This window comes from Gopherus flavomarginatus, chromosome 3 (assembly GCF_025201925.1).
Source record: "Gopherus flavomarginatus isolate rGopFla2 chromosome 3, rGopFla2.mat.asm, whole genome shotgun sequence".
Lineage (NCBI taxonomy): Eukaryota > Metazoa > Chordata > Testudines > Testudinidae > Gopherus > Gopherus flavomarginatus.
In genome coordinates, this window is record NC_066619.1 from 48,782,892 (window position 1) to 48,799,697 (window position 16,806).

The 16,806-nt window shown below is 39.8% G+C and overlaps 1 protein-coding gene across 1 annotated transcript in view; it reads left to right on the forward strand.

Annotated features, from left to right (window-relative positions):
- The window catches only part of ANKRD31 (ankyrin repeat domain 31), a 131,907-nt gene that overhangs the window by 82,421 nt on the left and 32,680 nt on the right, over positions 1 to 16,806 (forward strand). Inside the window, exons 16-21 of the mRNA XM_050944619.1 lie at positions 2,464 to 2,655; positions 5,728 to 5,870; positions 9,030 to 9,189; positions 9,680 to 9,792; positions 10,967 to 11,054; positions 15,136 to 15,232. Coding sequence (XP_050800576.1) covers positions 2,464 to 2,655; positions 5,728 to 5,870; positions 9,030 to 9,189; positions 9,680 to 9,792; positions 10,967 to 11,054; positions 15,136 to 15,232 — 793 coding nt within the window. The remainder of the gene's footprint in view (positions 1 to 2,463; positions 2,656 to 5,727; positions 5,871 to 9,029; positions 9,190 to 9,679; positions 9,793 to 10,966; positions 11,055 to 15,135; positions 15,233 to 16,806) is intronic.

The following is a 16,806-nucleotide window of genomic DNA, read 5'->3' on the forward strand; positions in this document are numbered from 1 at the left end:
CATTAGGAAGAACTTTTTAACAGTCAGGCTGAATAAGCACTGGAATAAAATTGCCTAGAGAGGTTGTGGAATCTCCATCATTGGAGATTTTTAAGAGCAGGTTAGAAAAACACCTGTCAGGGATGGTCTAGATAATACTTAGACCTGCCATGAGTGTAGGGGACCTCTTGAGGTCCCTTCCAGTCCCATGATTCTATAATATAGGTTTTAAATCCTAGTCAAATGGAATGTGTTTTCTCCATCACTATACATAGTATGAAAGGTATAATATAAAATTTGCACAAAGTGAAATCTGTGTATACAGCATCTTATAGGTAGCACGTAAAGACAATGTCAAATTTTGCTTTCGGTTACACCACTGTAAATCTGGAATAACTTCACTGAAGTCAAGGAAATTATTATAAATTTACATTTACAGTGTACTCTAACCTGTTTAAAAAGATGCTTTTCTGATCATACAAACCTAGGGCACTAAAAGAATCCCAGGGTTCCAGTTAAATGTTAACATGGCAAGTATTCAGGTACATAATGAATACATATTATTGAAAACTGTATTTGAAAAATTCAGGAACATGATAAATGGGCACATTCTGCTCTGTTACAATGAGGCAGATCTGGATTAGCACCAATAAAAACAGTGGAGTTATTTCAAATTTACACAAGTTTATAGGAGAGCAAAATTTAGCCCATGGTGTTTCAACCATTCTACAAGAGTGAAAAACATTTAACATTTCAAACTGTCATCTCACAAATGTTTCTTCCAGTTAGCCTAATACTTTACAAAATATGAAATCCTTTGACCAAGGACCACATATGAGAAATTTCAAGCAGATGGCTTTAGTTTTGGTGACATACCTATGCCTGATTTCATTGTCTGACAGCAAAGTGTGACATTCCCCAAGGTACAATCTGGACTGCTGAATAACTTTCCTCAGTTCTCCCTGGGATGCCTTTTACACTGCTTTACTGGTGAACAGCCACTCCTGGCCAGTTAACACACAGACTCCAGCATGTAACTTGCTCCCAGCTGCACAGTATTGAATGCTACTAGTTAGCCCTCATAAATTACACTGTGGATGAATACCAGCAGATTCTTAGTCCCAGCTTTGTCCCCCAGAAATGTGCGACTTGTACTGCTCAGTACACTACACTATAAAGTATGTAATTTCATCAGTGGAAAATTATATGCACCAACCTTCTTATCTTAGATGGAGTTTCCCCACACACTTTAATCCAAACACACTGGTTAAGATACAACAATAAAATAAGTCTATTAACTATAAAAAGCTAGATTTTAAGTGATTACAAGTAATGATGCATAAAAGGATGGGTTGCAAAAGAAATAGAAGAGTAAAACAAAAGTTAATACCTAATTTAACAAGCCAAGTGAACTTAAAAGCAAAAAGGTTTTGTCTCACCATATGTTTATAGCAGTCTGCATTGGCTGAAAAGCCTTCCAGCCAGGACCACCTCTCCCCCAGTTCTATGATGCTTTCTTTGTGTTTCGACCGTGGTAGCAGTCATGAGTAGAGATGGGGATGAGAAAGGTAATTTGTGTTATGTGTGTCCTCCATTCTTATACCCTTAGTTCTCCCCTTTTTGATGATTATCTCCAGCTGGGGTCCAGGCGACAGGCAATCTCTTTATACAGAAACCTGCCTCCCCCTCCCACTGTGTCTTTGCCAATATGTAAAGTCCTGGCTCACACCCTTCTTCTTGCCAAGGAATGGCCATTTAACTAGATGATTGTCCAATTGATTATGCTGATACCTGGCTGGGGGTGCTACTGTGTCTTTGTCTCTGAAGAACTGGTTTGGGCCTGCCTGTCTAACTCTGAAACATGTTACAGCAATTTTATACAGTAGAAAATCAAAACTTTACATACAATGTTGATACACATATTTTACCAGGACAATGTTCAGCAGATTATGAGTTTTCAAATGATTCCTCACAAGGCATACTTTGTACAAAATGTATCATAGTCTTGTAAAAGTGGTGAACATAATAGTATAGACCATCACACAGTGTTATCCAGAGAAACTGTCCGTTGCTCCTCCTCTTGGTACCTAACCCTATGCAGCTTCCTCCCATTTCTGTATAGATGAGATGAAGTCCCAACAAGTAGTAATATCTCCTGAAGTCACTCCTGGTAACTGAGAAGGAGTCTATGAGAAATGTGTCAACCTTCTTGTTGCTATACCACATAGTTGTGCTGAATAACTATGTAATCTTCTCCCTCCAACTTTATACCCCATTGCCCCTTATTGCAAGTTGTCTGGTAGTGGATTATAAACTCTTTGGGCCACAGTCCATGTGTACTTGATCTGTATTATATTTTTGGTGCTGTCAAGTAATAATAATAATTAAAACAATGGAGTTGCACAGAGTTATGCTGTTTGAAGTGAGATCAGAAGTTTGTCCCAGTTTTCTAATGAGAAATTTTGGTGTTCAATATGTCTTTAGAGTCTTCACTATCAAGCAAAGAAGGGATAGCAGCTGTATCTGCTCAGCCTACCCATATTATAAGAGCTGGGATAAAAAAGAGAAATGCCAAAGGGGAAAGTCGCCTGCACCTGGCTGCTAAGAAAGGAGATTTATCTTTAGTGAAAACTCTTATAGCATCTGGAATATGTGTTAATCTAAAGGATAATGCAGGTTTGGATGTTTTAAAATTACTTCTTTGGTGATCCTCTAGTGATTCAGTTTGATGGCAATTAAGAAACTCAGCTTTTTTTTAAAACTCTTGAAAGAATGTAACCAAGATGTTTTAGAAAATAGCGTATTGGTACCTAGTTTATTGAACAAAGTTAGTAATAAGGATTATTTTGTTATAAAATTGTTATCTTTGAATTTGTGTTTGCAGTCTTTCAAATGATACATATGAATCTTTTGGCAATAATATGCAGTATATTGACCAGCACATCAGACAACTGTATATATATTTATATACACACTTGTATGAATGTGTGTGTGGATGCATATATACACACACACACACACACATCACATACTGTGGTGACATCTGTGGTGGGTATGCCCCAGGGTGCCACCTGGAACTGGGGTGCCACTGAGCTCTCTGATTCACCAGCCTGGGCTCCCTCTCACACTGTGCTGCTGTGACAGGCTGCAGACCCGCTTCCGGTCCTACACTTCCACCAGCATTCAAAGAGGTAACACCAAGCTGCAGTTACATGCAGGCTCTCTGACCAGCCATTGTATGAACCAACAGTAGAGAGGCTACAGCCAAGATTACTCCTAGTCCCCAGGCTTGATTCCCAAGCACTTCACTCCAAACTTACTGGTTTTGATTAAAACATAAAATAAGTTCATTAACTACAAAATGATAGTTTTTAAGTGATTATAAGTAATAGCAAACAGATCAAAGCAGATTACTTAGTAAATAAACAAAAACTCAAACTAAGCTTAACGTACTAGAAGGATAAGATTTGAATTAACAATCTCACCCTGACTGATGATACAAGCAGGCTTGCAGATTCTTAAGGTACAAGCTGCATTTGCTTTGCAATTTAGGTTTCCCAGGGTTCCATACTCAGGCTAGAAATTCCTTTAGCCTGAATCCAGCACTTCCTCCAGTTCAGTCTTTGTTCCTCAGGTGTTTTCAGGACTCCTCTTGTGTAGGGAGTGAAGAACAACAGATGACGTCACTCCCTGCCTTATATAGATTTAGCATATGACTGGAATCCTTTGTCCCAAACTCAGTTTGTGGAAAAACACTGGTATTCAAGATGGAGTTCCATGTCATGTGGCCTGGTCACATGTCCTTGCATACCTTGCTGAGTCATAGAAGCCATTACTTACAGGCTGTCTGGGGTGTTCTCAGGAAGGCTCACCAAAGCTTCTTCTAAGTTTTTCTCAATGGCATATTACCTTGAATAGGCCTGTAGCAGGGTGCTCACCCCACTTCTACCTGGAAGGGCTTAAAGCAGCCTGGGAGAGGACTGTGGCAGCAGGGCTGCCCAGAGGATTCAGAGGGCCTGGGGCAAAGCAATTTCAGGGGGCCCTTCCATTAAAATAAGTTGCAATACCATAGAATACTATTTTCTTGTGGGGGCCCCTGCGGGGCCTGGGGCAAATTGCCCCACTTGCCCTCCCTCTGGGCAGCCCTGTGTGGCAGAGAAAGGCTGGGCTGATGGGGAAAGCAGCCACAGCTGTAGCCAGTGCAATCAGGGCCCAGCTGGACCTTATAAGAGGGCAGTGGGTCAGAAGCACAGAGAGATTCTCTCTAGCTTTGAGAGGAAGGGACTTGGCTGCAGGGAGCTGAGAGAAGATACCTGGAGTGGAGCAGGGCTGGGGGAAGGCCAAGGGAGCTAGTGAGCTCTGGCCTGGAAACCCCCTAGGCTATGGCCTAGTGGAAGGCCAATTAGGTATTGAAGTTGCAGAGGGCAGCCCATGGGTAGTAGATAGAGGCAGCAGGTCCAACCCCCCCTTGCCTATGATGAGTGGCTTTTACACTGCAGTCTGCCCCACTGAGTGGGATCTAGATGGTGACTGGCAGTAGCCCATGACTGAGGCAAGGTGGGGATAGAGGGTTGGGAGTTCCCCTGGGTGGGAAGACCCTGAGACTGTGGGGGTATTGCCGGGGGGCAGCACCCCAAAGACAAGGGGTACCGGGTCCTGGGAGGGACACGGGCCAGCGGCAGTGGGACACCGGCCTGCAGAGGATGATCCAGAGGCTGGAAATGCTAATTCCCTGAGATGACCAGCAGGAGGCGCTGCAGCGGTGAGTCCTGCACTGCAACAAGACCCTTCAGTCAGTTATCTAGACTGGAAGCATTTTGCCTAGTGGGTGTCACCTTGGTGTGACTACATATGAAATACAGATACATAGTCAATATTCAGAACTTCAGATACAAAAATGATATATGCATATAAATAGATAATCATATTCAGCAAATCATAACTTTTCCAATGACACCTTACATGACCATCTTGTACAAAATGCATCACAATTATGCCATAATAATATCAAAATAATATTACTAGGATGAATATGGGGTGTAGTATTACAACATCCATGTAATAAATTGCTTAGGTGTTTAATAAATTGCTCAGGTGTTTAATAAATTGTGAACACACGTGATACACATTTATCATGTACCTCCCCTTCACTTTGCCCACTTGACTTGTGAATGCAGTGGCATTACTCACTGTAAATGAGTATCAAAAGTAAAGTTATCCACATGTATAAATGCAGAACCAAGCTCTCAGTCTTTGAGCCACTTCAGACAGTTCCATTTTTTTAAATTGAATTACAAAGTAGAATTTTCTTTCTTTTCCTCCTAAATGTAAAATTTCCTCCTAAACTATGCAAGCCTTAGCCCCAGGGATGGCCAATATTCCATTCTGGATCCATGGCCAGTTTAAAGTTTGATATCACATGATGCCACCAGTGCTAGAAATGCTTTTGATTTCTTATATTTCTAATCTGCAATTTTTATTCTATTATTATTTCTGATAGTATGATTTAAAAAGCAGATAGTACATTTCTTTAGCCAGTATTGGAATAAATTTATCTTTGGAGTCAACTGAATTACAACAGGGAAAAATTGCCCCAGTGTTTCAGGGTAATTCTTTGTTTCAGATTTATTATAAACAAAGAAGTCTGACAGTTACCAGACTGAATACAAAAAAGTGTATAATTGTCTGTGACCTGTGTGGGTTTCAGACATCAGACTCACAATCTAAATTTTGATCTGGTTTTACTAGGCTGGACAGCAATTCATGAAGCTTCCAACAGGGGATTTACTGATGTGATCTTAGAGTTACTAAAAGCTGGTGCTGATGTTAATAGCAAAAGCCTGGATGGGTCTTTACCAATACATGATGCAGTTTCTGGCAATTATTTCAAGGTACAATTCTACTCACATTACCATTCCTGGGCCTGATTTTCAAGCATGGGCATACGAATGCCACAATTGTGCATGCAAATGAAAACGATGGTTTAAATAACTGAATCCAAAATTATTAATAGAATACATGTGTAGACCAGGGGCGGATCTAGCTTTTTTGCCACCCCAAGCATGGCAGGCAAGCCACCGAAGGCAGCCTGCCTGCCGCCCTCGCAGGGACCGGCAGGGTGCCCCCTGTGGCTTGCCGTCCCAGGCACGCGCTTGGAGCGCTGGTGCCTGGAGTCGCCGCTGGTGTAGACTTTCATTAAAAATACATAAATGTAAGTTTTTAACTTGTCAAAATTGAAGTTCAGCTTTGTGTTTCTTCTGCAACAAACAATGACAATATGAACATCTAAATCAGAGCATGTAGCTGTATTTCTTCTGCTGCTTTATGTACTGTTGATGTTAACTGTAAGAACCAAATTCTACTTTGAGATGTGCATGTATAACTCCCATTGAAATAATGGGAATTGAATACATATATCAGAATTTTGTCGTAAGAAGATACGGAACCCTGTAGTCCTGAAATGCAGGTCTTTGCCAGTAACTGAAGAAATAAGTGATTTTTAAACAACGGGGGCCACATATTTAAAGGAATTCATGTGTCTAACTCCACTCATTTCAGGGGGAGTTAAGTGCCTAAATACCTTTTAAAAATCAGTTTTTAGGCCTGATTTTGCTCTCACAATGGTGTAACTGAGGAGTAGCTCCACTGAAGTTAATGAGGTTATATTCGGTTAAAACAGATGAAAGTGAACAAAGACTCAAACCCAGTGTTTTTTAAAATGCATTCATTTTTAATTTTGACAGCTCCATTTTTTGGATCATAAGCAGTTTGTTAAAAAGTGTTTCAATTAATCTTTGAAGAAATATGTCTTAATTTTGTTGTAAGAATGAATGTGAGATTGTGCCATCTCCTCAATGTTAAGAGAAAGTTGAAAGCATGTTATGAATACTTATCAACTGGAAGGGAGAGAGATGCATCAAGCTGAAGCCATATTCCAGTTAGCTAATTGCCCTGGTCTACACTACAGAATTACTTTGGTATAACTATGTCACTCAGGGGTGTGAATAATCCACACCCATAGCTGACGGAGTTATGCTGATCTAAACGCTAGTGTAGACATGGAGATGAAGTTATTAAGCTGATAGGAGAGCTCTCTTCTGTCGGTTTAAAGCGTCTTCACCAGACTGCTACAGCAGCACAGCTGCACTGATGCAAATTTCTAGTGTAGACCTGCCCTCAGGGCCGGCTTTAGGAAGTGCGGGGCCAATTCGAACAGTTTCGACGGGGCCCTGACAGGGATTACTAAAAAAAAAAACCCAAACCAAAACAACAACAAAACACACCTGTAAAAAAACACGGGCTCGTATTCAGCGGGCGGTGCTCTGAGTCTTCGGCGACGGGTCCTTCACTCACTCCAGGTCTTTGGTGGCACTGAAGGACTCATCACCGAAGTGCTGCCGAAGACCCAGAGCAAGTGAAGGACCCGCCGCCAAAGTGCTGCTGGAGACCCGAAGCACCGCCAGGTGACTAAAAATTAAAAAGGCACCTCTAGCCAGGGAAGGGATTCTCACTGGGTGCGGGACCCTCTTAGGCGCGGGGCCCGATTCGGGGGAATTGGTGGAATTGGCCTAAAGCCGGCCCTGCCTGCCCTTAATGGTAGCAGCTGGTTGTATTTGCAAAATGTAAAGCATCAGCTATCAGAAAAGAATGCTGGGAGAGGTACCCATAAAAAGGAGATCCTACCTTGAGAAGTTTAGCTAATGGCCAGGTAGCTGTCTTGCTGCTGTATTTCATTAGTTTCTTTTTCTTGACACCTTCACTTTTCAGCAGAGAAATGTACTAACAAGGTAGTAAGAGAATTGTTATTACAGATAAACAAAGTACCTTTATTTTTTTCTTCCTAAATGAAAAGCTGTGGGAGATCAGGAAGTTTACAGGAAGTTTACAGGTCCAGCAAGTTTACAGGTCCAGAGTTTCTAAGGTAGTATGCAATCAGGGAGAAAGAGAGAGGATCGGAGGTTTGCTTGGTAGGGGAGCAACTCATGAATGAGTTGATCCTTTAGGGGGAATCTGAGGTATCTGAGAAGGACCAGAGCATCTGCACTGAGGTACACACCTTCTGCAGTTGTACTAGGGCATTCCATTCCCCATAGCAGCATTTTTCCCTTTGAACGCTCACTTTACCTCCATGTAAGATAGTTTGAAGGCCCAAAATAGTAGTCTGTGTAAATTAGTGCTGACAGTATTAATCTAAATGAGAATATTCCTGTATATTTGCCATGAAAGGGTGCCATATAGAAGACACTTAAAAGCTCATGCTGTTTTGCAAAGGGACTTCCATTAAGTTATAACTGCGTAGATGATGCCAGATTGATTCAAACATACACATCCTTTCTCCAGTTAGTCAAAAGAGCAGGTTTTCCATCTCTTTCACCTTCTCTGTGGCAGAAAATAAAAATGAAGGAGATGATTTCACTGGCATGAATGGTGGACCAGGAGGATTCAGGCAGGAAAATCAGAGTAGTAAATCTGAAATTTTTTAGCAGGTAGGGCCTATGTGTGCAAACATATACAGCTTAACTTTAAATACTTAAATAGTCCCATTAACTTCAATGGGACTAATCATGTGTTTAAATTAGGCATGTGCATAGGTATTTGTAGAATTGAGGCCAAAGTCACCATCACTGACCACTGAGAAACAAAAATCCACTTATTTTCTGTATCTTGTTTATATTTATCCAAAATGATTATTTGACATTTACTAGATTCTGTTAATTTGGAATTTATTTATGATTCTCTGTAGCGTAATGAGAATGTGTTGCATATAGTGACACTATGAAGATGACAAACTAAACTGGCAATTATGAATTGGTCATATATTTAATAAACAAAAATTAGAAGTGTAAGACATGGAACTAAGTAAATAAATACAAAAGATACTTGCAAGCTAGATTGCTGTACTCCTCCTCCCTTCATGTGTTTCTTTGTCTTGTTAGAGTGTTAACTCATCAGAACCAGAACTGTCTGTCATCTTATTTGTCTGCACAGCATTTAGCACATTTAAGGGGTTACTGTGATGATGATGATGATAATTAAGAACTATGTTCTAGGCAGTCAATATTCTACTACATCATGGAGCAAACCCTAATGAGAAGGACAAGTATGGAAAAAATGCTTTGGATGAAGCATGCAATGATAAAATGAAGGAATTGCTTAAATCTTATGGCGCTACTGACAGTGAAGTTGCTTATGCAACAACTGAGGTTACTGGTATGTTAGCTATTTCATAATGTTCATATGATAATGTTACATCCTTGTCTCAAAAATGCTGCAAGTTTGCTTGATTGTTTTCATGTCAGGGACAGGCGTTTTCTAGCGGTAGTATATCCTTGATGGTTATTTATCTATATAATTAAGATAGTAGAATGTGTGGCACAAATTCTTTCCTGGTAAAGTCAGTGGAGTTATAAGAAGGATGTATATGGTCTGTATTTCACTCACATAAACCTTGTGGTTTTTGCATTCAGTACTGGAATAATGTTTTAGTGGGTCTTAGACTTAAATACAGTCTCCAGAACAGTAGTATTTAGCTAATTTGATTTGATCTCGTTTGCATATACATTTTTTATTTATATCATGGTCTGCTTTTGAGTCTTAGTAATCTGTATAATTGGCATCTTTTCCATTGTATTAGTTTTATACATATAATTTTAAAATAATAATGGAAATATATTTGTTTTCTTAATTGTGCGGGGGGAAGATATAGGTCCTTCTAGGTCAAGAAGACCAACACATACTTATTGTGATTGCTGTAAAAAGACTGATATTCCATTGGTTTTGCACCATGATATGACCAGAGAAAAATGTGGCACAGTAAGTGTAGATGTTGAGTTTTTTTTAAATATTGCTTTGCAGTGCAGTACATTTCAATTCTGTATATTGTCATCTGTTGGTTGAATAATGTACTTACACCATGTGTTTAGATAAAGTAATAATCCCTGAAGTGCATGATGAGAGCAGCAGCATGTTATGAAGCTAAGTGTGAAGAAAGTAAAGATAAATTCAGTTTGTGCAATCTATCTCCATCTGTTTCTGTTCATGATTCCTGTGCATCTATACTTCCTTTCCATTAGCATGCTACATTAATATTCATATTGTTCATATGGATGAAAAATGCCAGGATCCATGAAGTGTCTCACCAGCATTTCCAAAGTGGCCCTTCTGAGAAGCAATGACTTGGCAATCAAGTTAATTGGAGAGAGATGAAAGGTTATTTTGGTTTAAAACAAAGCTTATTTGAATATAGGCCCTGTGAAAGTAGAACTCTCATTGAGGCATATGAGCCTGTGGCACCTCAAATCGCAGCACTAGAGGTGATGGAAATGCCTTTCTTTAAACTATCTGAGCCCCATGCATTCCACTGCAGCAGCAGTTGCTGCTGAAAACACCCATAATGTGCTGCAGAAACAAAACATTCATTAAAAAAAGTTCTAGCCCTTATGGTTGCACAGGAAACCTTGAAAACATTAACCAAATGTAAACTGATGCAGTGTTCTGTTCCCAAATCTGCCAAAAAGCCTGAAAAATGGTTCTAAATATCAACATAAATTATTCCACTGCTGATCATTTTAACAGAAGCGCTCAGCTAATGTGCTTATCTCAACTGCCTCCTGCTTTTCTACAAGTGCCAGAAACCACAGCTGTCCCTATCCTGGCTGTCAAAATCTTCAGCTTTGCCCCTGACAGCTTCTGTGATGCAGTTAGGCTTGTCAGTACAAAAATCTTTGGCATAACAAAAGTGTAAAATGTGGGGAAAGATCAGATAGATTGAATTTAATATCAAAATAAACCACATGGACTGCTGTACTGGTTCATTTTCATATTTAATTATAAACCTCTGTTTTCTTTATTTAAATAAATCAACCACGCCAGTGTACTGTTGAAGTCAGGAATATTGCCACAGAATTTAGGTTCAGCTTGCTTAGGTTCAGTAAAACTTTGTCTGTACCTCTGTAACAATAAAGTTAACAATGTTTGTCTTTGATAGTATGAGTCCATCATTGCCACATTACAAGATATAGAAAAGAAGCAGGAAAAACTGTTGCTGTTTGAAGTAAGAAACCCAAAAGATGAAGGTAGTTGTGAATTCAAGTTCAATTTTCATTATTGCTCTGTTTGCAATCATTACTCTAGTATATTGCTAAGAAATATACTTTCATACATCCTTGATGATACGCTGGAGAGGTTTTAGTTGGAGGCTGAAGATGACGGCTAGTCACTCAATTACAGACCTAAAAGTCGCAATTCGCTAACAAAAAAACTTCAAAAACAGACTCCAACTAGAAACTGCAGAACTTTGGAATTAATTTGCAAATTAGACACCATTAAATTAGGCTTGAATAAAGACTGGGAGTGGATGGGTCATTACACAAAGTAAAACATATTTCCCCGTGCTAATTTTTCCCATACAGTTACTCACACCTTCTTGCCAACTGTTTGAAATGGGCCATCCTGATTACACTACAAAAGCTTTTTTTTCTCCTGCTGATAACAGCCTACCTTAATTGATTAGTTTCATTAGAGTTGGTATGGCAACACCCATTTTTTTCATGTTCTCTGTGTGTCTCTCTCTTCCTACTGTATTTTCCACTGCATGCATCCGATGAAGTGGGTTTTAGCCCACAAAAGCTTTTGCCCAAATAAATTTGTGAGTCTCTAAGGTGCAACAAGTATTCTCATTCTTTTTGCTGATACTAACACAGCTACCACTCTGAAACCTGTCACCATGCAAGGTTCTAGGATAGTATTTAATTCAAGACTTTTAAAGTAGGGATTCTCAACTTTTGGTGTACGTACCTTTCAGGGTACTTTCAGTCATATCTGCAATATACCTGATGATAAAAAGTGAAACTAACTATTTGGCAGTATGGAAATATTACCTTTTAAGTTTAAACAAATCAGGCTAGCCATAAACATGAATATCTGAATAAGAACAACAGCAATCAATAGTCACACAGTGCTCAGTAACTCAAGTCCAATATTATTGACAGTGGTCTCTTATTCATGATTGGATATAGTTGTTTTGGAGCCCCTCCATAGCCAAGAAGAACAATGCATATATATGCACAAATGAATGCAGCATATTCATTCCAGTGCAATTATAGTTGTAGGGACCCAAAACATTTTATGGCAAAAAATAAAAAATGTGTTAGGGGAAATGATGGGGCTGATTCATAAGTGATGGCAGTTGAAGGCGGAAGTTACTTTTGCCCGAAAGATTAATTTAAAAAGAAGATACCTGCTGGTACAGATCTCCTACCACCTCAGGTTTTCTGCTGGTGCAGATCAGCTTTAGTTTGTTGCTGGAGATTCAGAGGAACCAAGCTGACAGCTGCTGCTGAGGGAATGTATTTAAACAGTGCATCTCCTGGCCTCACTTGACATGTGGCCTTCCCAGCTGGTGCTGTCCATTTTCGGGCAGGTCTGACCCTCTGTGATCATCCTATTCCGCAAAAGAAAGAAATTATAGCTATTTTCCATTATTGAAACCACTTCTAGTGTAATTTCCATTGCTGGGGCTCAGTGTTTAGGTTTACACTAGCAGACGCTAGTGTAAACCCAAGATAAATATAACCACGTCTTTTAAACTAACTAAATTTGAGGTCCTGCAAAGATCAAGAGAGCCCCGTTAAAAGAAATGTGAACTAGGGAAAAAGTTGTTCTTGTTCATAGAGAAAGGGGATGAAAAAAAGACTCAGGTGATTGTATATAAAAGCTTTTCAGACATATCTACAGTCGGTTGCTCAGCAGTGGTAGAATATTCAGTCAAACCCATGGAGCTTCAGAGAAACAAATAAAATTTGAGAACTACTGCTCAAAATGGTTACATTTCCATGTGTTTGAATAACCAGACAGGCTCCTATGTGACTGAAGCGGAGACCCAGTTTCATAAAATAGAAATAAGGAGTATCAGACTTTCTCTGGCTAAGGTCACAAGAGAAATGGGTATGATGGTCTTTAAGTCTGTTGTGACAAAACCACCTAATAGTTTGGCACCTTTTAACATAAGCTGTAGTAGTTACTTAGGAAGAGCACAAGAATGATCAACAGTATAAAGGTGCATTGGGATTATTATGAAGATAAATTAGCAACACAGTTACATGCAGTATACTCAGCTCTTAGAAGTACTGTGATCTGTCACTTTAATAAACCCAGTGTTCACATTTCCCTTATTTTGATAAATAAATAAATAAATACATGCAATGCTCAGTAAAATGAGAAAATCAGCTTTCTGGACACATTCTGTGAGTTGTGGGTTGTTTTTTTCATTCTGCAATGTTCCATTTTCAAGTATAATGGTTGATAGAAATACAAATTGTGTATTTCCTGTTTACTAATGGCCTTGATTATATTTGATTATCATATCACCCCACTGGCATCCACAGGGACATGTTGGTGTGACGCTTCCCACGGATCCCTAGGGTTGTGAGGTATCTTTCTGCCACCTGCCCTTAGCGGGAGCAAACCTTATCTGTGCCTGCCATGGGGCAACTCCATGAGTCCACCTGCTATGGGCAATAAAAGCACTCCCCTCCAGGCCTCCTCAGAACTCACACTTTCTTTTCTGGTTAGCGAAAGGCATATTCTAACCCCTTAGTCATATAGGTGTCCCCCTGCAGTGTCCAGCCACCAATCATTGGACACTCACAGAATTACCAGACCTTCTGTTCCCAAAGGAAAAATACACTGCACCTTTCCAGTTACACCATAGTACATAGCTCCACTTAGCACACTGCCTTTAGATTTGTCTATCGTGAAAGTAAGTATACGCTTATTTATCAAAGAGCTTACATCCTAGATTAAAGACCTTTGGCATCTCCTTGCATTCTCCTGATATAGCAGACTAATTCTTTCATGTTAGTCATAAACCAAACACTATCCTGCAGTGTGTTCCTTTCTTTTAATTTCATGATCGCTTTTCGACTTTGTAGTGTTGATTAGCTGGTGATTCTGTATGCAAATAGAATTCTGTTGTAAGATACACAATGGTCAGCCAGGGAAATAAATCTCTTTTATTCCTTGTCTGAACAGAACCTGTTTATCACCTTCTGGTGACCTGTCTTACATACCTCAAGAGCACAGTTTTCAGTATATGTACATAACTCCTCACATACTATGCATTTCACAATGACTATGATGAGCAGTGTGAGAAAGGCTTTCAACAGAGACCTTACTTGACACTCTTTGACAAACTACTGTGTTGCCCTGTAACCCCTTTGCATGCCTGTGCACTCTGCCAGTTGGCACCTAGAGGTCCCTGGCTCATAGTTGGTAACTGCGCTTGTGATGTTGTAAAATCTGTGCCAGTTGAGACCTTTCAATTTTCTGTTGTATTGTAGGCCAAAGAAAAGAGGGCATCTAATAGGATCATTTAAAAATTGTTCCTCCTTGTGTTTCACAGAGGGCTACAGCTAGCAAACTTAATCAATTTCTAATCTATTTTTCTTTTACAGTCTTTTTCTGTGATGTATGTTTTAATACAGTATGTGAAACTATTATACATTGATTCAGATGTCATATTTGACGCAGAGCAATAAAAATCCAGGCTGTTCTCTAATATATAAAATACTAAATATATGAAATTCTTGCTTCTATAGTCTTAGTGGACCTGGTCCTGAGCTGGTGTTTGTCAGCGTAACTCCATTGATTTCAAAGGACCTCAAAAAGATTTCATTCATTAGCGGGAGCAAACCTTATCTGTGCCTGCCATGGGTCAACTCCATGAGTCCACCTGCTATGGGCAATAAAAGCACTCCCCTCCAGGCCTCCTCAGAACTCACACTTTCTTTTCTGGTTAGCGAAAGGCATATTCTAACCCCTTAGTCATATAGGTGTCCCCCTGCAGTGTCCAGCCAAAAGAGTGTGCTTTAACCTACACAATTCCCTTAATTACGGTCTGGGTGTGGCTACTGCATTTCTATACTTTCTTAAAATTTGAGCTATTCAAATGTAAGTAGTTAAATATAACTTCCTGTGGAGAATTTCATCTTGAGTACTTATACAGCAATAACTCATAATGTACATGACAGTATCACTTGTTGCCATAACAATATTTTCATTCTCCAGCTTTGCTTTTGCTGCCTCAGTAATTGTAATAATCATAATTCTGCCTCTCATTTTAATAATAATTTTGACTATGTTTTTAATGCTGAACAGGACTGTATATTCATGACCTATCGCAGATACAAGACACTTTGAATGAAGTGCTTGCTAAACAGAAAGCAGAAAGGGATGTCCTAGCTAAAAAATACAGGTAAGTGAAATGTAATCTGTGGTTTTATTAAAGGTTTATTTTTTAAAAACATCACAAATGGATCTTGTTAGAAGGCCAGCAAGCAGTAACACGAAGGCAAAATTGTGTGGTCCTAACTCAGTCTTTTATCAAGTATAGCTCTATTGGCATCAGTGAGAGTTTGTGCCTGCATGAGAATTTCAGGATTTGGCTTACTCTAACAAATAAAATATTTGTATAAACACATAAGAGATTTTTCCTGCCCCAAAGAGCAGTCTAAATAAAAAGGCAGATAAGAGTTGAGATAAAGGGATATGACAGAAGATTAGAAACTGAGGCACAGAGATATTAGATTACTTTCCCATGGTCACAGGGGAAATCTCTGGCTGTGTCAGGGATTGTACCCACAGCTCTTGAGTCCAATCCAAGCCCTTAACCCACTCTTCATTCCACAGATCATTCAGACAGTGGGTATTATAAACTGGGGAAGGCTGTGCCTCCACAAACAGCCAGGTATGGCCCCACCCACACTCCTCTTCCAGACCCGCTCCTGCCAGTTCCCCTGTCCCTGTGCCATGGCCCTGCCTAGGGCTGGTGCTGGTTCTGGGGCTACCCTGCCCTGCCTACCCAGTGCTCCAGGGCTGGGAAGGCTGTGGCCACGCCACCTGACCTCCCGGTGCTCCAGGGCTGGGGTTGCTAGCCTTGAGGGGAAGCGGCGGCCATTGGGGGGAGGGTCTGGGCTCTGGCAGGGGGCGTTGAAGGGGAGAAGCCGGGGTAGAAGGGGCAGAATGGTGGGCTAGCCTTCCCCAGTAAGCAGTTCATGCGCCACCCATAAGAGATAATATATATACATAAAATAGGTAGTTAAAAAAAGTGAGGCTTTTATGTGAAAAGGAATTAACATTCCACGATCATTCCTGTGAATAAACTAGGGCTTGTTTATATGAACACTTAATTTGCAGTAAATTAGAGTGTAAATCTATCTCACATTAGCCTGCTGTGCATTAATTGTCTGTGTGAACCCTGCTACCATGCACTAAAAGTTCCATAATGTGCTTTAATCTACTCCCATTTCACAGATCAAAATGCACACATTTTTAGATTTACACCCTACTTTCCTGCAAACTAAGTGTTCATATAGACAAACCCTCAATAGTTAGACAAGTAATTACAGCTGATTTAACATTTGCACAAGCCTATCACACAATCTTTGCGTGTTATTAGTGAAGCCATGTGCTATAGCACTGAACTGATAAATATTTCTGAGGTGTTGAAAATGTGCTGCAACCAATACAGCTGCTATCTTTCATGTGTAATGAACTGCATGTCAGCTTTACACTTCCATTTGATTATTTCTGTTGTGAACTTTTAATTTTGTAACCAACTAGCATATAGCCTTTTGTAAATAAGGGGACATAATGTAAACCATTTTCCCATCCTTCATTCAGCTGAGCCACACATAATGTGAAAAGTAGTTGAAATGGGGCTCATTATTGTGCTTACTTTGAAGTCACTAGTATCTTCTTTTCATGGTACTTTCTCTTAAGCCTTGTCTATACTGAAAAGTTTTGCTGCTTTAATGTATAATTAAAGCA